Consider the following 26,786-nt stretch of genomic DNA (forward strand, 5'->3'; position numbering starts at 1 on the left):
ATGAAGTCTCTTACAGGGCGTAAATGGTACGTACTTACGTCCCGTAAGTGACCCCATCGTAGGTGTCTGAAAACTACGTACTTACGTCCTGTAAGTGACCCCATCGTAGGTGTCTGAAAACTATTCAATTTTCAGCTTCTCTGAACCTTTATACTTACCAATGAGCACTTACACCCCATACGTGGGTGTCGTAAGTGACCTGTACTCTTCAAATCGTAAGAGGCCCACTTACGAAGGCTCTTACAGGGCGTAATTAGTACGTACTTTCGTCTCGTAAATGACCCCATTGTAGGTGTCTGAAAACTCTTCAATCTTCAGCTTCTATGAACCTTCATACTACTTGCATTGGCACTTACGGTGCCGTAAGTAGTACCTACGAGACGTAAGTAGCCCTTCGTCAATGTCAGGACAAAAATCAGCTCTTAGGTTGTCCGGACTTGGCATATCTAAAACATACGAAGCCACTTACAATGGCCGTAAGTACATGAGTAGGCTCGTAAGTGGAGTCTTTTCAATTTTAACAACTTCAACTTTTATTCTTCTTTCAAGCTCCAAAACCTAGTTTCTTGCAAAATAGACACAAAAAACAGACCATATCTATCAAAACGAACAAATGTAAAAAAAGAGACAAAAAAAATATCTATCAAAACGAACCTAAGTACTTGCATATTTTTCGGTTTTAAGCATCGAAAGTGCCTTGCGACCATGACACATCAACACCCTCAACTTAGAACATTTGCCCGTCCTCAGGCAACAAAAAGAGAACAAAACAACACGACAATGCTTAACCAAAAGAAACCTAAGTATCTACGGCAGTCGACTCAATTTTAGCTCAAAACTTTTCACCACCTCCTATTTTTAACTTTTCAAAAACCAACTGTGTGGATCTATGTAGCCTACTAGTGCAACACAAAGGAATCAAGCTATGACATTACATTAGCAATAAACAACCGAGCATATGTACAAATTACACTACCCGGACGGATAAGCAACTAGCAGCACAACCCATGTACCCTCACAACAAAGAAGTCCCACTCTCACAATATGATTATGCATGTGAATGCAGGGGCGGTCACGAGTCACTCACACTTACAAAAGAAGTTCCAATCAATGCGCACAGAATACCATAGGCTTGCCCTTATTTTCTAGTTTTCGGATAGTCAGACTAGGATCACTATAGGACTTTATTTGGCATGTAACGTAAGCTTGGGGGTTGGTATGGTACATTTAGGACTTCAGTGACTAATCCTCCTTAACACTATAATTACATTTTGGGGTCCACTTCTTAACCAACTTTTCCTTTATTCCTTCCTTATTTCTCCCTTTTTTTTTTATTGCTTATTTAGGTTGGGGGCAGTTTCTTTTATTCTTTCTTTTTTCTTTTCACCTTTTTTCCATTTTTTTCTCTTCTTTTTTTCCTTACCACACCTAACCCTACTTTCTTTTTCTCTTATTCAAACCCTTCTTCATACCAATTCTAATTACGCACCCCTATGATAACCATCCTCAACTTAGGTGATTTGTTTGAGTTGAGGTGCACAATGTCCAAAGAGGGACTAGGGCCAAAATAGGTTGATTGTTCCTAACTGGGAAGGTGAAAACAAGAAAATGGTCTATGTAGGCTCAAAATCGGGATTAAGGGATAATTATTTTCATTTGGAAGGTTCTCTAGGCTAAGAGTTCAAGAACAGCCTAAGATCCTTTCCTAACCGACTATCCTACAACCTAGACAAGATTAACCGGGAAAGTTTTGGATTAAATGCACAAAGGGAACTTGGTAAGCAATCTCACACATAATACAGGGTTATGCTACCAACCACTACCTATCCTGTTCATGCAAATGCTATAAGCTATGATTATTATGTCCCTAATCCTAATGCCATAACAAAATTCACAGTTGTCACAAATACAAACACATTACGTAGTTCAAAGCATAAATTTCGGAGGGGTATCATTTTTCTCAAACATTTAAATATAATAATAATATATTAACTGCCCGTAGGTCACTTATTTTTCCTAAACACAAACAAAACAAGCCACATGTACGACAAAAACACAAAACAACCTAAACATGCTGAATCTACTAAGAACAGACTCCGGGAAAAAGAGACACGACAACAAAAACCATAATAGGACATCTAGACCCACAAGTTGCACCACCCCCATCAAATAGACATACATTGTCCCCAGTGCATTTGGCCGCTACAAAGTAAGAGAGTTAGGAACATACCTGTGCGTAGATTTGACGTCAATCACACTAATACGAATGATCACAAGCGCAAAAATACAAGATATCTTGGTTTGCCTCTCAAACAACGCTTGATTTAACGTCGCGACACAACGTGGGTACCTTGATTACTTAGACTTAATCACGGTAGCCAAAGGTTTGGCCTCCAGGGTCATCAACACAGCTTATCACCGAGACCACCCTCATGTCAGTCGACTGCTTCATGGTTTTGCGAACATTGAACGTGACCTTCTCATCATTAATCCTGAACTTAAGCTCCCCCATTTCCATATCCACCAATGCTCTACCCGTGGCAAAAAATGGTCTCCTTAAAGTTATGGGCATCTCAAAGTCAACTTTGCAATCCAAGACAACAAAGTCGGCCGGAAAGATGAAGTTGTCCACCTTTACCAAAACATCAAATGATATGCCCACGAGCTTTTTCATCATACGGTCTACCATCAACAACCGCATCGTCGTTGGTTCGGGTGGTCTTATGCCCAATTGTTTGAACACTGCCAGCAACATCAAGTTAATGCTGGCACCCAAGTCACACAGAGCTCTGGCAATTCTAGATGTCCCAATGGTGCAAGGAATCGTGAAAGCTTCGGGATCACATTTCTTTTGCGCCAGAGATCGAGATGTAACCTCACTACAATGATGCAACGCACCAACGTCCTCATATCTGATAGCTCTCTTCTTCATTACCAAATTCTTCATAAATTTCGCATACCCAGGCATCTGCTTAAGAGCTTCAAGAAGAGGGATATTCAAATTCAACCCTTTCAGCATAGCAATAAACTTTTTATACTTACCTTTTTTCTTTTGCTTCAACCTTTGTGGAAAAGGTGGGGAGGTCGTGGAATGGTTTTCACTATAGGCTTGACTTTCTTCCCCTTTCGTTTATCCTTTTTAACACGTTTATGAACACCCGTCGATTTTTGTGATGACTCACCACTAGCCACCAGCTTTTTTGATTCCTCTTTGGGTGCCTCGTAAATATCAACCACATCATCTCTTGGCTTATCTACCACATGCATAGGGGGATCAATAGTAGCCTTACCCAACTCTGAGTGGTGATGGCTAGACAATGACCGTCGTTCTTCGAATTTTACATAGTGTTGCTTGGAAGAGTGCCCGGTTAATGCTGATTCAACGTTGCCGACATTTGACCAAATTGCTGCTCAAGCTGCTTGTTGCAGTAGCATGCGATTCGCCCTTTTGGCTGAGTACCGAAATATCTGCCTTAATGTCCTTAAGGCAACTCTGTTGACTTTCGTAACCCTTTACCATTTTTGACAACATTGTCTTTACGCTTTCGGTCACCATCTCTCTCCACTTCGATCCCTATATCTGTCCCCATAATAGTTTCGACCTTGATTCCTTTACTCTAGTTCCAAGTGTCTTGAGCAGACCCTTGGCCCTTGGCTCGAAAACCTGCCAACTTTCTATCTAGATTCTTAACCTCTTCTTCAATATCAGAATCATACAACTTAGGTGCTTGCGCTCATAACATTCACCTATTCGAAATTCATAGTTGTGAATTGTTTAGTCAGTAACCCAATCTCCGCCCTCAGCTGCGCAACTTCTTGAGCCACATTATCATCTACAATTCTCTGATCGCTGGAAGCACCAATAGCATAATGCCGGCACCTCTTTCTGCCTCTCGAGTATGCCACCCTCTGTTGGTAAGAGAAGAGATTTGAACTAAAATTTTCGATGTTGCTTCCCAACACAGGCTCATGAAAGCTCCACCCATAATATTGTCCACAACAAGTTTGGAACTGGTAAAGTTCCACCCATAATATTGTCTGCAACAACTTTGGAACTGGTATTCAGCGAACGATAGAAAATTTCCAACAAATTTCTCCCCGAAATTTTGTGATTAGGCACTATCATCAACTTCTTAAATCGAAACCATGCCTTATTCATTAGTTCAGAATGCAATTGCCTGAAATTATAGATCTCGTCCTTCAATTGCAGCATTTTGGCAGGAGGGAAAAATCGGTCTAAGAACTGCTACTGCAACTCGTTCCAAGTAGTTAATGGACCCACAAGGTAGTTCCCCTAATCATAATGTCGCTTTGTCAGTTGGAGAGAATTGGAACAACTTGAGTCTTATCGCTTCCTGACTCACCCCAGGTATATTATATGAAGTGCAAATTCCAACAAATTTTATGATGTGCATGTTGGCAAACCCGCAAACACACCCTTCAAATTTAGCAGCTGAATTATTGCACTTGTGATATCAAACTTAGTCCCCTGGGGCAACTCGGGAGGAATGATAGCTCCATCTCTATGGGCTCAACATACCCCAAGTCATCCTCTGGATCATTATATGCTTGCACGTACTAATAAGCTGGGAGCACAAGAGCTCTATATCTTCTAGCTCTGTCGAGTTCTGCTCGACGATCAGCTTCTTGTCTCTGTCTCTCGTCTAGAACTGCACGACGGGTAGCCGTATTATCCCTCCTCGCATTTGCTTCTAATAACCGTGTAGTGATTTGCACAACTGTCTCATGAACACCATGCGGAGGTGGGGAGGCAAGTCAAGTGGATCGTCTCGAAGCCCCTCATGATGAGCTTCACGACCGTGTTTCGACATCCTACGATTTTGTCGTAGGGTTCTTTCAAGCTCTGGATCAAATGGGATCAATGGATTGCCTTGACTCCTAGTACTGGGCGTACACTGTGTATGCCCCAAGAAGAACAGAAAAGTAAAACCCAACAAACTCTGACAATCAATCCGTAATCGTATTCCTTAGCAACGGTGCCAAAATTTGATGTCGCCCAAAACTATACCTCCTTGAAGTATAATGCAGTCGATGTCAAATATAGTAACCTAATAGAGGTTGGGGTCGAACCCACAGGGAATAGGTTGAATATCTCTCACGAATCTGTTGAAGTAGTTGGGAAAATGCAGGAAAAATGAATGTGGGTTTTGTTGTATAAACAGTAAAGTAGCAACAAGTCTTGATCGCTTTAGTTGAAATCAATCTGAGATGAATACTAGGACTGTGATCCCCCTGGCTTCCTGACTCTGTAGACTTATCGTGCTCAATTTGACTAACTCAATGCAATGCATGCAGAATCTAACAAGATAGGTATCACCAACCGTCTTGTGAACGCTTTGGTAAATTTCACTCTTTACCTTGTGAGTCTCAGAGTGTCGCCGTGCTAACCCTTGTCTTTGATCCCAGTTCAACTATCTGCTTTTGGGTGTCAAGTTGCATAGACGAGGGTTGGTAGCTTAGAAGTACTGTTGTAACCTTCTTTTCCTAATCCCGACCTCTCTTGTGAAGATGATCTCTAATACTGGCAAGTTCTTTAACTTTTGTAGTAGTTAAGAAAGCATACGATCCGAAGAAGATCACAATACGTTCACCAACACTGATTTAGAATGACCTTACACTTCCTCTACTTCATTATTCAGCCAGGGTTCCCACAACCCTAGTTAGGTGGTTTAGCCGTGCATAGTTGCAAGAACATCCATGGAATTCAATAAAGAAAGCATAGAACAATCTTACAATAATTGAAGAACAAAAACCAAATTCTCAAATTAATAATCAACCAAGAAATCAAGAACAAAAGGATTCCAAGATCAAAAGTCGAATCATGAAATCAATATATGTTTGTGAATGTAAAGAACGCATAGACTAATACAAAAACGTCAAAAGGGTATTTATAGAATACATAGAAACACTAAAAATCCTAACCAAAACGAATAGGGAAAACTGGGTCTGTGGCCACTTACGGACCCACTTACGTGGCACTTACGCCCCATAAGTGGGTGTCATAAGTGACTTGTATTCTTCAAACTGCAAGTGGCCCACTTACGAAGGCACTTATGGGGCGTAAGTAGTACTTACGTCCCGTAAGTGACCCATCGTAGGTGTCAGAAATCTCTTCAATCTTTAGCTTCTCTGAACCTTCAACTTCTGATACTTGGGCTGGCACTTACGGCGCCGTAAGTAGTACCTACGAGACGTAAGTAGCCCTTCGTCAATGTCAGGACGAAAATCAGCTTTCAGGTTTCTAGACTTGGCATCTCTGGAACGTACGAAGCCACTTATGATGGCCGTAAGTAGTACTTACGCCACGTAAGTAGGCTCGTAAGTGGAGCCTTTTCAATTTGAGCGACTTCAAATTTTATTTTTCTTTCAAGCTCCAAAACCTAGTTTCCTGCAAAAGACACAAAAACACATCATATCTACCAAAACAAACCTAAGTACTTGCATATTTTATGGTTTTAAGCAGCGAATGTGCCATACGACCATGACACATCAGTTCCCAAGGGCCGATATTACACGGTTTGAGATTTAGTAGATAATGGGCTCGTCCCTCTACCCTTCTCAACTTAAATACCATGCTTTTGTCTTGGGCAGCCACTAGCGGAGTTCGAACTGGTGACATGCGCACCTAATCCATGTTTCACGGGTTGCGCTCTTGCAACTCGCCCAAACCCTGGCAGCAACAATTTAAAGAAAGAACTAAATGAATTGATCGTTTTGAGATGCCAAAAGAGAAGGACACATGGACATCATAGTAAAATTTACTTGGAGACCAAGAATCTTGCAGTCAAAGACTCATGACTTGTGTCCAAAGAAACGTACTGCGAAGTTTATTGCAAATAGATATATTAAACCCTATACATTGTTTTAGCAAATTGCTCTGACATCATCACTGCAAAATACAATGGATTCTATCACTTATCAAGAAAACAGATACAATGGATTCTATCAATTCAAGGCCCAAATACTTCAGTACCTGAATTGAATGTGTACTTGCGCTACAACTTAGCCCGTTAGCCCAAATGTCTTCTATTTGTCCTCCATCATAGCACTAGCTGAGTTTCTAGAAGATTTTAATAAAAGGTTGTCAAGATAGACAAAATTGACGAGTCAACTAATAAATTTGCTTCATCATATATCTGCTTCATTTCCTTTTTCGTCTTTCTTGGGATTTTTGTGGGGGGTCGGGGTTACAACTATTAATGTATGGACCAGGCTAGCACTTGGGTTAGAAAAATAGAACCTTTGCTTTTGTTTTCGTTGCTTGTTTCTGTTGCTAAGGAATTGGATTTTTATGTAACTTCGCTTTTGTTTCCATTTGTTGTGTTTGTTAATAAAGACGCTAAAGAGTCTTTCCTTTTCGTTTTGGACTTCTATGTTAGAACTAGGTATTAGAGGAGAAGGTTAGTTGAGTAGGATTGTCGTCATGCATTAGCCGTAGTATGGTAGCTTAGGGTTTGTCATTGATGTTGAGTTGGAGCTGATCCCTGGTTGTGATATCTATCATTGCTGTTATTTATTGTGTTTCGATTATCACACTATTTTGTGGTTGATTATTGTTTTTCTGGTAGATTTTACACTGTTTGCTTGTTAGTTGTTATATATTCTTTTCTGTTTTCCTCCTCTTTGTACCTGAATTTGCTACACTTGAGCTGAGGGTCGTTTGGAAACAACCTCTCTACCTCTTCACGGTAGTTGTAAGGTCTGCGTACACTTTACCCTCCCCAGACCTCACTTGTGGGATTTTACTAGGTATGTTGTTGTTGTTCTATGCTAGAATTAGGTAGACTTTGCACTGCAGTTATATCCAATGTTCTCTTGTATCCAAAGCTGAGTCTGATATTTGGTTATATGACTGTTTGAATCCCCTTTTAGTTTGTAGTTTTTGGGTGTAGAAGAGCAGTCAATGCTGAGTTGTTGGTTACGATATTGATCTACTCTTTCTTTTCTCCATAATTTTAGGTTTTCGTTTGATCCTTCTTCAAAGTTAGGTCTTGATATTGCATCTTGCATTCTTACGAGGTAAGTTCCATTACATTTAAATTTCATTTACTTAGTATATTTGTAACATAAGAATATTTGGAAGCTGTGATACAAGAATTATGAGAATACGGGCTTCATCAAAAAGAGTTATGGGAAGATGGTTTCTGGGTCATTACTCTGACATTCTTTAATAGGAATACACTTTTCATTTAGGGCACCAATGGGAGAAAATGCTGAGGGAAAACCAAAATACGCCATTCGGCCGTAAGTTTCACTTTTATAATTTCTCTTTCTTAGCCTTTTCCCTTTTCATATTTTGTTCTTGTTAAGATCTTGTAGATATGAATAGGATCTTGTAATAGTATACCCCAGTTAGGATCATTTAGATTGCTTCTGTTCCAGTAATTATGATGTAGTCAGAACATGTGGACGTCATTATTTAAACTGTGATAGTTTGAGGGAATAATCAAGTAGTGTTTTTTCTCTTCTTTTTCACAGTTCTACTATTTTATCCATTTGAACGCCTATTAGCTGCTTTTCAGCTGTATGAACTTAAAGCTGTCGTTACTTTGTTGCACCTTTATGTGGGTAGTAATTGTAATTACCAAAATAATGTCTATGTTCTATTAAAAAGTGAAAAGGATATATATTTGATTGAGAGTAGAAGTAACTCTATAGTGAAGGGTGACTAAATCTTATTTCAGTTCAGATAATATGCTTTCCACTTAATCCTTTAATGGCAATAATGTCTACACTAGCTTGCGTGCGCCTAGTCTATATCACTGATCATCTGCAACCTTCTACCCGTAGAAGTACTAGGTGACATACTACCAAGGAAATGGGAAAAATCCACCTAGCTTTTTTTCCTCTGCTGGGATTTGAATCTTGATCTTCCATAGTCAATTCCTTTTTTATTGCCTGCCAAGTCACCACCCTTGTATATTGTGACTTTCAAGTTAATTAAAAACTAAAAAGGAACATCAAATTTTATAGATGTTAAAAATCAGCACCAAAGAAATTGCTAAGTTTAATCCACAGTAATGCCACCCAGTGTTCTCTCCTCTTGTGAAGGCTAATTATCCGTCCGCCTCTCATCTTTCCTCTTCTCGTAACACTTCGTTCCATCAAATTTCCGTCTCCTATTCTCATCCTCTTCTTCAACTCCTTTTAACCAGTTCTCGTAGGATCACCTCAACCAACCAGTTATGCGCAATATCAAACGTGAGAATGCTCCAGATTAAAGTCGTCATTATTGATCCTCCTTCAACAGCTTTCAGTATACTGTGCGATATCAAAAGTGAGAATGCTCCCAGGTACGAGTCCCGAAGCTAGCCAGTCTTTAGTCCAACTTTAGTTTCTGTCCTTTTTCTGGGTGGTTTCCAGCAAATATGGCCGGACGTAGCTCATTGGAGGAAAACACAATATTCTACAATGCTGGTTTTAAGTCATATGATATCACTAAGTGCAAATCTGGTGCTGAAACTTGGTATGAGTGGTTTGAGTGCAGTAGAAATGTAATGAAGAAAGGTCAAGTCAGTCTTGAAGTGGCTAGTGTTGGTATTTATTGAAGCTTCAAAAGTAGAGAGGAATTTAGTTAGGAGGTGGAGCATGAAGGACCATGAAGGGCAATTACACGCTCATGCTCAGTGTAGTAAAGCATGTATAATCATGCATATCATAAAAATAATATCATAATCATGCTATCCAATCGGAGCCAGAATTTTCACTAAGGTGGTTCAGAAGGGAACATACGAACTAGTGAAAGGGGGTTCAACATCTACTATAAATACATAAAAAATAATTTTAATCATGCATAAATAGTTTAATTTTCCGTCAAAGGGGTTTCGGATGAACCCCCTTGTCCAAAGGTGGCTCCGCCCCTGATGCTATCAATAATAGTAGCAAAGTCAATTTGATAAAAACGGTCTGAAAGCATAAGGATATATCTCAAAAACAATAACTGCCAAGCAACACTCGTCCCCCATACACCAGAAGGTCAAAACGTATTTCTAAAGCAGTAATGCAACATAAGAAATCATGCTTTTAAGAATACAAGCAATTGAGGGGTTAAGAACTCCACTTGACTCGTATCCTAGCTAAATGTTCAACTTCTCTATTGGTTCCAATCTATGTAGAATGGCTGCAATCTACTCAAAACATTCAATACCAAAGTCAGTTACCCTTATAGGATTCTCCTCTTAAATATAATTATTGATCAAAGTAAAAAGTCAACCCTTGGTCAACAGGGTCAATCCTGGACGCGATGCATTTTCAGATTAGCCATAATTCAGTGATTCCATTGCTATAGATCAATCCTATGTTAAATCTCCTCCACACCTGCAGCCAAAGTTCTTTATTCCTATCTTTATTTTTTGTTTGTTATACTGTTGTTTATCCTAAGCCCGGGGGTCTATCAGAAACAACCTCTGTACTTCATTTGAGGTAGTGGTATGGACTGCGTACACTTTAAAATCCCCACACCCAATTTTTGTGGTATGACACTGGGTATGTTGTTGTATTTCCTCACAAAAGGAAAGCTTCCTTCTGAAGAAGCTTATTTTATTTTCTTCGCTCCATTTTTCCCTTTGCTTTACACAGGATCTTCTCTCTCTCTCTCTATACAACAACAACAACAACAACAAACCCAGTGTATTCCCACCTAGTGGGGTCTGGGGGGGTAAGATGTACGCAGTCCATACCTCTACCTCTGATGAAGTAGAAAGGCTGTTTCCGATAGACCCCCGGCTCAAGGCACGAGATACCACACAAACACATAGTAAAGCACAGAAGCAGATTACATAACATAAATACGACACCCATAAGTAATATAAAACAGAGGAAAGCAGAGGAAAGCACACAGATTCGTAATAAAACATGGAACACGGAACACGGAATCATAACAGGAATAAAACCCCCACCAAGTAATTCCCTACACTAGCGACCCAAACTGGCCCTAATCCTCTGGCGAAATTCGCGCCCTCCAGACCTTCCTATCTAGGGTCATGTCCTCGGTGAGCTGTAACTGTTCCATGTCCCGCCTAATCACCTCACCCCAGTACTTCTTCGGCCTACCCCTACCCCGCCTAAAACCATCCAACGCTAGCCTCTCACACCTACGGACCGGGGCATCCATGCCCCTCCTCTTCACGTGTCCGAACCATCTCAATCGTGCTTCCCGCATTTTGCACTCCACTGAAGTCACACCAACCTTCTCCCGGATAGTCTCATTCCGAACTCTATCCCCTCCAGTCAGTCCACACATCCAGTGCAACATCCGCATTTCTGCCACCTTCATTTTTTGGATGTGGGAGTTCTTAACTGGCCAACACTCCGCTCCATACAATAAGGCCGGACGGACTACCACCCTGTAGAATTTGCCTTTAAGCTTGGGCGGCACCTTCTTATCACACAGCACCCCGCGAGTTTCCACTTCATCCATCCCGCCCCAATACGGTGCGAGACATCCTCGTCAATCTCATCTCTCTCTCTCTCTATATATATAAATAATTTTTTTTGTATCTTGCTTTTTTTTATTTTATCCAAAATGGCCCTCTATATTTTTGGAATATTACAAGATTCTCAAAATTAAACAGTACGAAATCTCCTGAATTATGTTCCTGTTTTCAGTTATACTCCTATATCCGATCCAGAAGCCAAGGGATACTTTGATTTATTAATTAAGGTGTGCTTTTAGTATTCCTACATTATATCACCTTACTGTTGATTTGGCAGAACATGTTCATTAACTAGCTTTTCTTTTACAATGTTTTTTGGAACTATATTAAAACTGTAGGTTTATCCAGAAGGGAAAATGAGCCAGCATTTTGCAAGACTGAAGCCGGGTGATGTACTTCAAGTGAAAGGGTCTGTTATACACTTAGTACATTCTAGCAGAGACCTTTCTTTATTGGATTATTCTTGTTTAGCTACAAGTCAATAATGGCGTTCTATTTGTGCAGGCCTATTGAGAAATTGCGTTACAGTCCAAACTTGAAGAAACATATAGGCATGGTAAGAGCTTGCATCCAAGTGTTCTCCGTGACTGCAATTTAGAATGCGTACAATATGATTAGGTTGAAACTCTTAATTCATGGCAAGATTAGGAAGTGATGTAGATATTACTCATTTTGCTGGGATGAATTTTCTGCAAGCAGAGTACTCAGCAGATTTAGTGCTTTCAATTGAATAACACTCATTTCTGCTGTGTCCTCTTCATGATGTTTGTTAACAAAGTAAAAACTGCAGAGAAAATACCGTACTTGCTAGTGTAAGTTTAGCGAACAAATCTGCTGAAGCTTGAAGCTTGATCTTTTGAACTTGATTTGTTGATTTGATCTTGACTTGTGCTTGAATTCAAGGGCTTTTGAGCTTGTTCTTGAATATTGCGATCTTGGATCTTGAATCTTGATGAATTTGATTTGAATGCTTGAGCTTTTTAGAGAAATTGCGGCGTTTGATCCACGAGCTTTTTCTTGCTACTTGTTAGAGATCTGGGGGGGCCTTTTTCTGAATTATGAGGCACCTATTTATAGTTGTAGGAAAGGAAGAGTCATGATGAATATGGACTTCCTTTGATCAATCAGATTTAAGTGATGTGGCGCCTTTTATGGGCTTTTATTTCATGGGTCTGCTGCATCAGTTTGACATGTGACACGGTCCTATTGGCTCCTTCACTTGACTTGGCATGCCACGTCATTTGACATGTGATGCTTATTTGGGCCTCTAGAATATGACAATATCTTGGGCTTAGTAAAGTGGGCTCATCATTTGTAGCTCAAATTAATGACTAACCCAATAAATATTGGGCCTTATTTAAATCCATACCTATTTGGATTTAAATAATTAATTCAATTATATTAATCCGCAATATTTATTTGGGACTAATATATTTTGAATTTAATATAATCCGAATTTTGTACGAATTTAAATTTAATAAAATTGCATCGGCCACTGTAACCCAACGCACCCAACTCTTACCAAGTTTTAGCATCTATGTTTTTTTTCTTTTTATTTGCTTAAATTTTCCCCTTTATTATGGCTTTAAAAAACATATGAAACAAAAAAGAAGTCTATTAAAATGTTGTCAAAAATTTCTCATGGTTAATTTTGGCTACATACCAGCCCAACTTTTAGATGGGCTGAATTGAGCGGGTCACAATGGGCTAAGCTAATAAATGAGCGGGTCATTAATCCGTCCAAATTTGGGCGGGTTGGGAAGATCATGTTAGGATAATTTATCCATCACTAAACCTTACTAACAAATTCATCCGTTGATGAGAAACAACAATGCCTGCCGATACTGACCTATTATTTTCGACAACAGTGGTGCCTGTAATAACCCATTTTAAAGAACTATTTGTTAAGTCTAATTATATGCTGCTTGTGGATAACAAAGCTCAACTTTGCCCGTGAATCATCATGTTTGAGGACATGACAATTTTAAGAATTCTCTTATTTTAATAAAATCTTCTTACCTAGTGCGATTTACTCACAATTCACAATAGTTATTTCTATCAGATATCATTAGGGCTGAATTCTGATGTGCATCCCTTCATGTGTATCTGGTCTTAAATATAATAGAGTTGAACTCATTCTTCCAATTACAGATTGCAGGGGGCAGCGGCATCACTCCAATGCTCCAGGTGATAGAGGCCATTCTTAAGAACCCTGATGATAATACTCAGGTATTAATTTTATCTAATCTTTTTGTGCATGTGACATGTGACATCCACAAGTCAGTATGGTAGGGTGTGCATCACTTTGGAACTTGCCAAGTAAATCAACCGGATTGAAAGTCTTTTAGTTTTTACGGCTGGTTTTTTCACTTTCAGGATTTTGATTTTTGGGGTTCTAAGTTTATTCTAAGTTTAAATGACCGTTAGCTGTACAAAAAGTTTCCTGTTTATCTTTTCTAACATAATTATCCAATATTAGACCTATCATTAATATTTTAATTGATTGGAGAAGGTATGGTAATTAATTTTTACAAATTTTAGGCAAATGAAGTTTGTTATTTGAAGCAATCAATTATGTCCGAAGAGAATCTGAAAAACTCATCGAGACTATATCAGTTCAGTAATCTGTTTACCCAATCTATTGAGTCAAGTGAACAGTGAACTTATTAAATTGAACTCAGATTAATTCAAAGCCAACTGAACTGTCCAAATTTAACTTAACTGACTGTACTCAACACTCAGAAGGCAAAATGTACTTTGCTGGCAGCATTTGCCTGTGGTGTGTTCTTAGCGAGTTTTCCTTTAATAACATGTTAATAAACACTCATGGGCCTTTCTTTTTTCCTTTAAGGTCTCGTTAGTTTATGCTAATCTGTCACCTGATGACATACTGCTAAAGAAGAAACTTGATGTACTTGCAGCCACCCATCCAAATCTCAAGGTAGTAACAGAGTTTAATACGAAATATCATTCTTCTGCCCTCCCTTTCCTGGTTAAACCAAAATGTTCTCTATGGAAATATCCAGGTATTTTACACTGTAGATAACCCAACGAATGATTGGAGAGGCAGCATAGGTTACGTATCGAAGGACATGATTATAAAAGGACTACCTCCGCCTGGTGATGATACACTTATCCTTGTAAGTTTTCTGAAAGAGGTTTAATTGACAGTGCCTCAAAGGCCAAACTGTTAAACTGTTAAATATTTTTTGTATGATATTTTCATGCTTAGACGTTTTTTTGGCTATCTGGTCAAGGATTACATACTGATTAAAAAAGTTTTTGTTTTCAACATTGTGGACACAATTGATTGTACCCAAAGTGGCTATTATGGACTTGGAAGCTTTCTCCCAATCATTAAGAACTTGGAGTGCGTTAAAGCAGCAATGAACGAAGCTTTCAAAGTCATTAACTTGCGTAGCTGAATATTTACAAGGAGGAGACCAAGACTAATAAATATGCACAGAGTAAAGTGCGACCACACAAGGGCCTTGACTTATTACATCATCTTCTTGAGTTCTATTTAGTGTTTATTTTTAGCTTTGGGGACACTTTGGGCAGTTTATGTAGACCCTAATGTAACCCTTCTGGTTTGGTTCATCACCTTTTGGGATGATTTTGTTGATGAAGATTCTTTGTGAGTTATGGGGAAATGTTACACAATTGAAGGAATCAAATAAATCCAGGAGGTTAATCGCCGAAAGAATAGCTAATCTAGGGTTCTTCAAATAGCTAATCTAGGGTTCTTCAACTGATTAGCCAAATTGACAAGGTTGTTTAACATTATTTTTAGGGCGACGAAGATGCCTGAAGCGTGGAGGTGGAGAACGATGATTCCAGTGTATAAGAACAAGGGAGACATCCAGAGTTGCAACAACTATAGAGGTATTAAGTTGACTCATAGTATGAAGGTTTGGGAAAGGGTGGTAGAGTTGAGGATGAGAAGGATCATGACGATCTCTGAGAATCAGTTCGGTTTCATGTCAGGTCGCTCGACCACTGTGGCCATTCACCTTGTGAGGAGATTAGTGGAGCAATTTTGGGAGAGGAAGAAAGACTTGCACATGATGTTTATTGATCTTGAGAAAATATATGACAGAGTTCTCAGGGAGATTCTGTGAAGGTGCTTGGAGGCTAGAGGGGTGTCCGTGGCGTACACTAGGTTGATTCAGGATATGTATGATGGTGCGAAGACTCGTGTGAGGACGCTAGGTAGAGATTCAGAGTACTTCCCAGTTTTTATTGGGTTGCATCAAGGATCGACTCTTAGCCCGTTTTTATTTGCCTTGGTGATGGATGTTTTGACGCGGCATATTAAAGGGGAGGTGCCTTGGTATATGTTATTTGCAGATGATGTGGTACTGATTGACGAGACTCGGAGTGGAGTTAATGATAAGTTGGAGATTTGGAGACAAACTCTTGAGTCTAAAGGATTTCGGTTTAGTAGAACCAAGACGGAGTATTTGGAGTGTAAGTTCAGTGATGTGTTGCAATAGGCTGGAGTGGTTGTGAAGCTGGACTCCGAGGTCATTCAGAAGAGGGAGAGTTTCAAGTATCTGGGGTCTATGATTCAAGGCAATGGTGAGATTGACGAGGATGTCACGCATCGTATTTGGGCAGGGTGATTGAAATAGAAGCTCGCTTCGGGAGTTCTATGTGATAAGAAGGTGTCCCCGAAGCTTAAAGGTAAGTTCTACAGAGTGGTAGTCCGGCCAGCTATGTTGTATGGAGCGGAGTGTTGGCCAGTTAAGAACTCCCACACCCAAAAGTTGAAGGTGGTAGAGATGCAAATGTTGCGATGGATGTGTTGACATACCAGGAAAGATAGGGTGAGGAATGAGATTATTCGGGAGAAGGTGGGAGTTGCCTCGGTGGAGGACAAGATGCGAGAAGTGAGGTTATGGTGGTTCGGGCACGTGATGAGGAGGGGCTCTGATGCTCCAATGCGGAGGTGCGCGACACTGGCTATGGATGGTTTTAGGCGGGGTAGAGGTAGACTGAAGAAATATTGGAGGGAGGTGATTAGACGTGCTATGGAGCAGTTACAACTTATGGAGGACATGACCCTTGATAGGAAGGTGTGGAGGACGCGGATTAGGGTTAGAGGGTGGGAGTGCGTTGGTAATAGTAGTGGAGCGTTCTTTTCTATCTGTAGTTTCTTGTTCGTGGTAGTATTATCGTGTGGCTATTTTGCATACCGTACTAGTTTATATGCAATTATCTTTGGTGTTTGTTATACTGTTAGTTTATTTTGCGTACTGTACTAGTTTGTATGCACTTATCTTTTGTGTTTGGTATACTGTTATCGGTCCTATGTCGGGGGTCTATCGGAAACAACCTCTCTACTTCACCTGAGGTAGTGATATGGTCTGCGTACACGCTACCCTCCCAGACCCCACTATGTGGGAATACACTGGGTATGTTGTTGTTGTTGAGAGAAATATTAAGACCAAAGAATGAGAATTTTATATTGATCTTTCACGGGTGAATATGGAATCACTACAACTGGGACTATATAGCTACTGCTAATCAAGTGTGATCATCAACTAATAACCGACTCGACTAACTAACTTAAACTACCAACTAACATTTGGACTCGGTATTGTATCTACAGTGTTAACTGTATTGCTACAGTATTAACAGACTTTTAAAATGAAATGAGCTGTTATGTAACTAATTCCGCAGCTTCCAGCTCAACTTCTCTTCTCATTGCTTAACTTGTATCAGGAAACCCTTTATCTCTTCTATTAAACCCCTCTTAAAAATTCAAGTAAGTAATTCTTGTATGAGTTCAATGTCACTTCTTCTATTGATACACTTGGTAGTTGACTAATCGCTTTCTTTATTCGACACACTTGGTAGTTGACTAATCGCTTTCTTTATTCGAATTCTATCATTTCTTTCTAAATTCTCTCTGTGTCAAGTAAAAATTGGCCAAAAGATTGAAAGGGAGGAAGTATTACATGACTAGAGCGAGCCAACTGAGTTGAATCAAGTGTGAGCTTGATCAGAGAGAGCTTAGGCCGAGCCGAGCCAAGTCGAGTCAAATTTTGACGGAAACCGAGCTGAGCCGAACTGAAGTCGGCTTGTCTCGTTTCCTGAGCCTAGCAATGAAGGTGAAATAGAGCAAGAGAATTAGAAGCAGAAGCTTCGTCGGGACATGGCAACAGATTGAATGTCGAGGAGCATTGACCCTGATACCATCTGTCATGATTGCAACTCAATAGAGCTAAAATTACAGAAGAGATGGAGAGTCAGAAGGGATTTGGCGAAGCACAAAGAAAAGAGAAGGGATAGAGAAGAAAATAGATGTATTTTTCGTTTTGTCGTACTCCCAGTGACAGGGAGTGACACTAATTACAGCTTATATAGAGCATAGAATTCTCCGTGAAGGGCTCGTGCAATTAACACACTGACATCAGTAACATCTTACTACTAAAAAAGGGTGCTAATGCAAAGAAATAAAGGTTGAACTAAAACTGTAAGATGTTAAAACTAACTTGGTGGCCTTTACAACAGATTACATACAACTCTCAAGGTACTCCAGTATATGTGGTAACTTCAAGGACTGTAGCTGGTTGTTGGTTTAGTATTGTAGTATTTTTGCTGTTCATGATAATTGAGGGGGTGAGGGTTGGCAGAGGTGGACCTACATTGAGGCTAGCGGGTGCACGTGCTCCCGCTAGCCTCGAGAAAAACTCTGTATATATGGTTTGTATATCTATGTATATATCAGAGTATTATGTTAAATATATGTTGTGCACCCACAATAACAACTAGGTTGGCTGGTGAGATGGTTTGGTATGCCACTTGAAAGTTGCTCTTAATGTGTGATTGCTCAAGTTCGAGCCCTAGCAACAACGTTTTATTGCTCCTTTTATCATTTTTCAATTTTCTATTGCGTGATTGCTCAGGTTCGGACCCCAACAACAATGTTTCTTTATTGCTCCTTTTTCCATTTTCCAAGTTTCTTTACACTTATTGTGCAAATGTATATATTTATCTTTTGATTAAAAAAGATTTCCTATTTAGTAGTCATTTATTTCATACTTTTCCTTTTTTCTTTTATGTATTGTGGATATTATTGAGCTATTTTTTATTTTATTTCAAAATACAAGCTTCTCTCCAACTTCAAAAGGTAGATATTCTCCCTAGCTTATACTGTATAATATTTATTTTCTTTTAATCTTTTGATCATTGAGTAATTTTTTATTTAAAAAATTAGCAATTTAAAGTTTGAGATAGGTTTAAATCAAATATGTTACCGGTTGCAACTATCTAGCAAACAAATCTCTCAAATTTCATATTTTTCGAAAACTTTCTATTATTGTTCAAAATATAAAAGTATTTTGAATTTAAATACAGTGAATAACACACTTTTGTCATATTAAATCTAATTAATGATATTCAATAATATTAAAATTTTGCTTATAAAATATTATAATTAATAAGTTTTCAAAGAAATGTATGTGGAACTTTGACACTATTAATTACTATATTTAAATATAGAGGTACACCCGTCAAGCTTAAATCCCGGGTTCGCCTCTGACGGTGGGGACTGCTATTGAGAAGTTGGTGATGTAAGTGACTGGGTTAGGGAAAATGATAAGTGGTACACTACAAGATTGATGCAGCGCAAGAAGAATCACTGATTTCCTGAATTTTTTTTTGGTTCGACTTAAAGATTTCTTATGGAAATCATCAGAACTTTCTGTTGGTCTCCAGGTATGTGGGCCTCCTGGGATGATAAAACATTTATCTGGCGAAAAGCCAAATCCTCGTGAGCAAGGCGAGGTACTTCATTCCATCTAGTTAAAATAATTTAATTTCCTGCTTCTAAGTATTCCGTTGTTGCCTTCAATCATATTTATGTTTGCAAATCTCAGTTAACTGGACTACTCAAGGATGTGGGCTTTACGGAGAACATGGTTTACAAATTTTAATGGGTTTGTCAACTATGGGTTCCTTACCTTTTTATTGAATAAAAAGCTTCACTTGAAGAGGCGCAATACGACAACATAAAGCGAGGATTTGGATGAGCGTTCATAAAGCTTTCCGTAGGCCCTTGTATAGATTGTGTGAAGTGAGAAACTTACGAAACATAAAAAATTTGATATCTACTTGCTGACCTAGTACCAACTGAATTTGTGCAGGTAAGTTTCTCCTTTATTTCGTTTTATTACTGTCTTCTTATAATTTCACATATGGACAGGAAGAAATATGGTACTCTTTTATGCTCCAGCAAGAGTAGAAAACGTCTTATCGACGATGTTATCAAAAGAAAAAAGTGCAAAAAAGCTGTATAAGCACAAATAAAGCGTGTGCTTTAATTAAAAAAAAGGCGCAAAGAGTGTTTAAATATGTTATAAATAAGACATTGAAACAAATAGAGTGACAAGAAGAGAGAAATATAAAATAGTGTAGTAGTTTTTCTGTATATCAACGTGTAATTTAATACGATGTAGGCTATTTTGTAAGCGTCAAGTATATTGGAAACCAAGTTTGTTACAATGTATGTTGGTCCCTGGACATCCACCAAATATTAAATTCATTAAAACCTGACTAGGAAAAATTCTAGTAAAAAAAAGTACATATTTTAAATGTGTATTGAGAGCTGTCTTGTTAAAAACCCTGCTAGAAAACTTTGGTGCAGTAAAATCTTAGCTTAGCAAAAAAGACTGCAGTGCATATTTTACTTCCTTGGATAAAACATTATTCCCTTTGTTTCATTTTATGCGTTGATTTTTATCTTCGAAACCCATTGGAAAGGGCAGTGCAAGAGAAATCATACAAAAATGATCGAATCTTCGGACGCCCCGAAAAAGATATGAGGTGCTCGGAAATGGTCGAAGTAGTTGAATAGGAGGATCGCTATGACTATAGCCATTGGTTGTTATTTCCTTTTTGGTTCATCTAAAAAATAATGTCATCTTTTCTTATTTGGTAACACTACTTAAAAGACACAATTTCACTTTTATCCTTATTGGTCTCACTTAATTAAAGAAAGAGTAGTTCGTTTTTTAATAAGGGACAATTTGGTAAATATCACCGAAGTCTTTTCTTATTTTTTAAACTTTGTGCTTGATCAAACTATGCTGCATAAAACGCACTTTATTTCTCGAAGATGATGTATTCCAATCTTGTGTACCTTCTCAAATGTAAATTAGAGTAAGACCTTGTTATTATGCAAAATCATCTACGAAACAAACTTGTTGAACGTCTACAGAACTATTTTGTTAAGAGTTCACGCATGAAAAAGAACTTTGGTGAATTATTATTTGTTATGTATCCACCCTTCAGTTAAGATTGCAATCAACATTGTCTTCATACAATATTGGAACCTTCTTTGTGTTGAGTCACTTGCATCTTTTGAAAGAAAAATCACATGTTTTCTCTGTGTTAGTCACTTGCATTAGAAGTTGCTCTTGGCATGGCTTGAGTGCGTATCAAAAATTGATTATTTTGTAGAATATGACTATATCATAGTACCCTCATATGCAAATAGATAAATTTTGTGCGATCAAACGTTATGTAGTAAAACTAATCTTGCTGCGTTTGCCTAACCAACAATCTTTTGACGTAAATGTGAAGTTATATCTTTCATGATAAAACAATATATTATGTCATGTACAGTAATAGTAGGATATATAAGTGCATTAACTGACTATGATATGCTATTTTCTAACCATTTTCCTGAATTGATCCTTTTTTAAATGCTAAGCAATCTCACAATCATTGAAGTACTATTATATGAAATCACTTAAAAGCCTTGCAAGAATTTTCATATAATCTTTGTCGTCTAGCTAAATATGACAATCATTCATTATACATGCTCAAGTTTATCATCTATTGTCAAAATAGACGAAACTTCATTACATCTGCCATATGAAAACACATCTCCTTACAATAATATCAGGATCTTTACAAGCAATCTTTCGTCCCAAGGCACAGAATGTACTTTACATCTTATGTTTTACTTTTCATTTTATGTTTCACACAATAGCCCCCTCCTCTTCCCTCCCCCATATATATATATATACATGCACCTAAGTGTTTCAAATATCTTGGTGCCCCAAATCAATCTCAACCCCCCGATTTATCCAAAGACCTTGGAGCCAGTAGAACCATGACAATATGAATATGAAGAGGGGGAAGTGGGGAGGAGGAGAGGGGTAAAAAAGTGATAGAATACGACAAAGCAATAGTACAAGTATATACATGTAACGCCCCAAAAATCTGTTTCGAGATGTTACATGGTGCTTAGGACCATAAGTGATCCCAAGCTGACCCATGAACTGGCATACTGTTAAGCAACTGAGAAAATATGTATAAAGTGACTGAGCTTGCGGTGCGGAAACATAAAAATGATGGAATCTGTGAAAAATACAATACTGATACCATTTTACAATCTAATAAAGTTTGAAAAATGGAAATGAAATTACATAACTGACTCTAACTGACATCTATGAAGCCTCTACTATACTGACTATAGATTGCTAGGGCGAGACTCCATTTACCACTAATCAATACATATGGGTAAGAAAGTAAAGTATATAAATAACATCTAACTAAAGTCCTCGAAGTAGGAGGGCTCATTATTTGCTGGCTGGAATCTGCAACTCTCTAATTCTGTCTGCACATACTACAACTTGTACCTACATTATGAGACAATGTAGAACATAGGCGTATATGTGGATCAGTACTTTGAGGATGTATTGAGTATATGAGGGTGAAATGCATAAGTAAAACATCATCTCATAATCATCATTTATAAAACAATGCATGCTAAATGTAAATGACTCACATAAGCTGGAGTATCTGAGATACTAAAAATAATAGTCATGAGAAGCAAGTCATGCTTTATAAATCTAGCAAGTCATAACATTTATTTCTATAATTGTACTTGTATTATCTGTTTAAATCATACTGTCTAAGTATAGAAAAGACTCACTCTAAAATCTGAAATTCTTATAACTGAAATCTGAAGCTACTATCTTTCTTTAAAACACAATTTGAGTAAAACTTGTGAGCCTTTACACTTAGTTTTTTAAAAGCTTTTCTGTTATTCTTTTTCTGAGAAACTATTCTGAAAATCTTAACCATTAAGCTTTGAGGAAAACACTGTATCTTAAGGCTTTAAACCAATAGCCTGGCTTAAGAGTAGGGGACTTTTTTTTGAGAGGTTCTTCTAACGGACATAAACCATGTGAGCATTCATGGAGTTCTACGTCTTGCCTAGGTTGGGTTGAGCTGTTTTACCTTTGTCATCGGAATAAAACTTCTTATGATCACAATCTTAGTCATCCGCGTAGAAGTGGGAATAGTTTAATCCTAGGGTGGCACGTAGCTCTGGGGCATGAAACCTTGGTGGCATACCCATCTTGGTGCTAAATACTACCCTCATTCTTATGCTCAGGATCTTAAGAAATCCACTTCAAAAAATATAGCACAAGGGTTTACAAGAAAATCAATTATGCTCTTTCTTTCTTTAAATCTCAAGTCATATGAAAAAAGTGGATTCTTTAGCTTAGCTCAGGACTAAAAAGGTCAAATCTTTATAGAAAAATAGAATAATCCCAGCTCAGGGTGCTCATAGCACAACAATCTTGAAATAACAATCTTAATTAGGGCTTAATGACCCACATATCAAACTCATGTTAAAACATAATAATATTCATGCTTGGTGATGTAAACATTTATAAATCAACTTAAAATCTGGAAATTTTTGCAATATACATGAAAATGTGAACATAAACATGCAATTCAACTTCTAAATCATTGGAAATCTCATAAACTCATAAATAGAAATATTGGGTATAAACCCTAAGTTTAATTTCATGAGAAATCACATAAAGTTTCAGTAAATTTGTAATTAAAATTGTTTTGGACACAAGGATGAAAGGATTATCCTTGTTCATAACCCCACATACCTCAATTGATGAACTAGATGCTAAAACTTGAATCTTGGATTTCTATTGGTGCTTTGAAGATGAATTCTTAGAGTTTTTGTATTGGGAATCCTTAATCTTGAATTTCCATGGAGAATTAATGGAAGAATTGGGTTTTCTAGGAGAAGGAGCTTTGATGATCTAGGGTTTTCTTTTGAGAGAAAAGTGATGAAATAAGCAAAAAGTGCTTTGGTATACTTAATGATGTGTTTTGGACGGATTGGGGCCTTGAGGATTGACCAAAATGCCCCTATTAAACTTTAAATTGAAACTGGAAATCGACCAAAAATCTCGATGTACTGGGTCACCGCGATGTGCCACTATCGTGGTGGCTCTCTGGAAAAGGACGACTAGGAAATGGGGGACCTCCGCGACACGAAGCTATTGCATTGTCCCACTGGATTTTGACAATTGGGACCTGGAACTTTAACATAACTCGCCACCATTGCGGTGCTCTATAGTAATTCCAATTTGGCTTTCGGCGCGCCGTGCCATCATCGCGCCGGTCTACTGGAATGGGACAATTGGGAATTGGGGCTTCTCCGCGATGCGAGGCTATCTCGGAGGGCCACTGGAATTGACGATTGTCATTTTGCTTGTCTCCACGACGCGCCAAGTGCCCAGGTGGCACACTGTCAACTTAAAAATATCATAACTCCTTCATCGAGTGTCGGATTTGGGCGAATCTTATATCGATGGAAAGCTTATTCAATTTCCCACACAATGGAAAGTCGAAATCTTAAAAATACCATATGAAATAAAATGTATTCATCTTAGAAGAAAATTTTTGACATTCTCAGGACGAATTTAAACTAGGAAAAGTACGAGGTTTTACAATATCTACCCCTTGGGAACATTCATCCTCGAATGCGGCTAATTAAGCTAAAAATACTGAGGAATCTGAGGCTATAAGCTATCATGCACAACTAAAATAAACTGAATAGCTAAATCTTAAATATAATGAGCTACTGAACTGATCTGCGAGTGCATGAATTCTCATGAAAATAACTATATGGCTGAGATAGAAACGAGAGAGTCAGCTTACGAGTAACCATTACTTTAGGCTGGATCTGATTTTGTGAGATAAAGATAAGAGGTTTATAACATGAAAACTCGTGGTATTATAATATCTCCCCCTTGGGATCGTTCGTCCCCAAATGATACTAATTTGGTTGGAATACTACGAAAAGACTAAGATGATACACAGGATACTTACGAACTGAATCGTGACTTAATATCTGAATCTGAAACTGATGCATGCTGCATATACTGAGCTGAATTCGCAATTTACATGGATGCGAACAGACTACCTCTCGAAATGGCTATACTCATGAAATTTCAGGTAGTAAGACTAGACTAAATTGGAAAATGGAAAACTATGGAAATTTGTTTGTCGGACTGTTAAGCTGGATTGCTGGCTATACGGACTGAATTATACCGAACGCTTATACCCTGATGGAGTATTTCTTCAACACCCTTCTAATAAACTTTTAATGCTATTAGGGAGTAAAGAACTGTGGGCATGATCTGAACAAAACAGAAACTACAACATTGCTACGACTCTATAGCATGGAACTTAGACCTATAAATCATAAGTCAGGATAGAATTTTTGGCCTTAAGTAATGTAACTTCTTACTTTCAATCTTAGTAACACTTCTCAAACACTCCCTCAACTATATTATTCCCTTCAAATACCATACTCGCTTGATTCAACTTATAATTCTTACATGCATTGATAAATCTGTCTACTAAAGTCTAAACTGAACTAAATTCTTTCATCATGGTCAAGCCTAACTCGAAATCACAAGGTACTACACATAACGCCATAATACTAGTCTTGAACTATGGATTCAATACCCCAAGCATTGTCATAACTTCTCACTCTAGGATGATTCTTCTTATCACTTTAACAACTAAATTCAACCTCTTACTAGGAATCAATTAATGCAAAACACACTTAACCTCTTATATACCAACATGACGTTCAAGCCTATCTTCATAACCGCATGCACTTCTAAACAAATACCCATAAGAGATTCTTTCTCATATTCTCTAATACCTCTACCAATAACAACTTCCACGCACTATTCAATTCTTAGGATAATATACATAAAATATTCTCAACTAACCAACTCATACACAAAAAAAATTTCACCTCAATATTTTTCACCTGTAGACTTATATAAAACAAGCATATAACTATTTTGTTTTCCCACATAACCCCATTCACTCTCTCCTATTTATATAATTTTTTTCATCATCACTCTCTTGACCTAGGGGAGGTCACTGAAAGGTTGGAATGCCAGGGTCTAAAATATGAAGGGATACTAAGCAGAACTTGACACTTTACTGAGGCCTGAGGAATAGAATATTCACGTCATGGATTCACTAAAGAGATCTAATCTGAGGACGTACATGATATAACTCTGGATTTTGCTGATCGTTAAGGGTGTTGCATGAGTACTGGAACTGAACCTACTGTAAGGCCTGAGTACACGAGTCATGAGCTGCATGACCTGAATTTGGAGTTCATAACTTATGGAATGTGATTCCAATTGTTGGATGAACTGGAACTCCTCTTACTAGGAACTGGAGAGTACATGGCTCTCTATTATGCATGAACATGAGCTATGGTCAGGGAACTGGCGCGTGAGGCATGAGTAAATATTGAAATAACTGAAGTATGAAACTTTATACTAAGATGAGAATGGGCCGAGCATCATCCTCTCTTACTGACTTTCTATACTACACTGGCATTACTTACTAGAATCTGGAAGTCTGACTTTGGTACCTATTCTATCATCTTCTCCTTAGCTTTAAGCCATCACTCTAGGTCTGTGAACCACTAAATAAACTTTAGTCTAAACTGCAATCACTTTACTCGACACATAAAACTAAACTTACCCTGAAGGACTGTATCTTAACGTGTAACACCCATTGCTAATACCTCCATCAGAGATACAACTCTATCTTTCTATAGACCAATAGTCATCATATAATATCTTGAACGCTTACTAACTTAGAATTTTCATGAGTATCAGTATATCCTGAGTTCATACCATTTAGAGCTTCAACTTTTATTTCTGTTTGCTCAATCTTCAAGGATTCAAACTTAGATTCTAGCACTTAACATGGATATCATCAACCTTTAATAAACCAAACTACTATTGTCATAGCATTACTAATATCACATCTCTAAACTTGTATTTCTAAACCATGAGAATCAAGATCATACCAAAAAGGCTCAACATCATCAATCAAAACTCCTTAACTTTAGAATAACATATACTATATAACTAGTCTCCTTCCACTTAGCAATTCAAAGGTTCTACTAATCACACACAACATGTAATAACCTTAGAAAATAATGCAACCCCATAT

The 26,786-nt window shown here is 38.1% G+C and overlaps 1 protein-coding gene across 1 annotated transcript in view; it reads left to right on the forward strand.

Moving 5' to 3' along the window:
• Window positions 1-19,635, forward strand: part of LOC107870810 (NADH-cytochrome b5 reductase-like protein) — a 37,788-nt gene extending 18,153 nt beyond the window's left edge. Inside the window, exons 5-14 of the mRNA XM_016717463.2 lie at window positions 7,981-8,040; window positions 8,215-8,265; window positions 11,629-11,683; window positions 11,795-11,865; window positions 11,961-12,012; window positions 13,608-13,685; window positions 14,308-14,397; window positions 14,483-14,596; window positions 19,182-19,250; window positions 19,343-19,635. Of these exons, the coding sequence (XP_016572949.1) occupies window positions 7,981-8,040; window positions 8,215-8,265; window positions 11,629-11,683; window positions 11,795-11,865; window positions 11,961-12,012; window positions 13,608-13,685; window positions 14,308-14,397; window positions 14,483-14,596; window positions 19,182-19,250; window positions 19,343-19,399 (697 nt within the window). The 3' untranslated portion in view covers window positions 19,400-19,635. The remainder of the gene's footprint in view (window positions 1-7,980; window positions 8,041-8,214; window positions 8,266-11,628; window positions 11,684-11,794; window positions 11,866-11,960; window positions 12,013-13,607; window positions 13,686-14,307; window positions 14,398-14,482; window positions 14,597-19,181; window positions 19,251-19,342) is intronic.
• The last annotated feature ends 7,151 nt before the right edge of the window (window positions 19,636-26,786 follow it).

The sequence above is a fragment of the Capsicum annuum genome, chromosome 5, assembly GCF_002878395.1.
Source record: "Capsicum annuum cultivar UCD-10X-F1 chromosome 5, UCD10Xv1.1, whole genome shotgun sequence".
Lineage (NCBI taxonomy): Eukaryota > Viridiplantae > Streptophyta > Magnoliopsida > Solanales > Solanaceae > Capsicum > Capsicum annuum.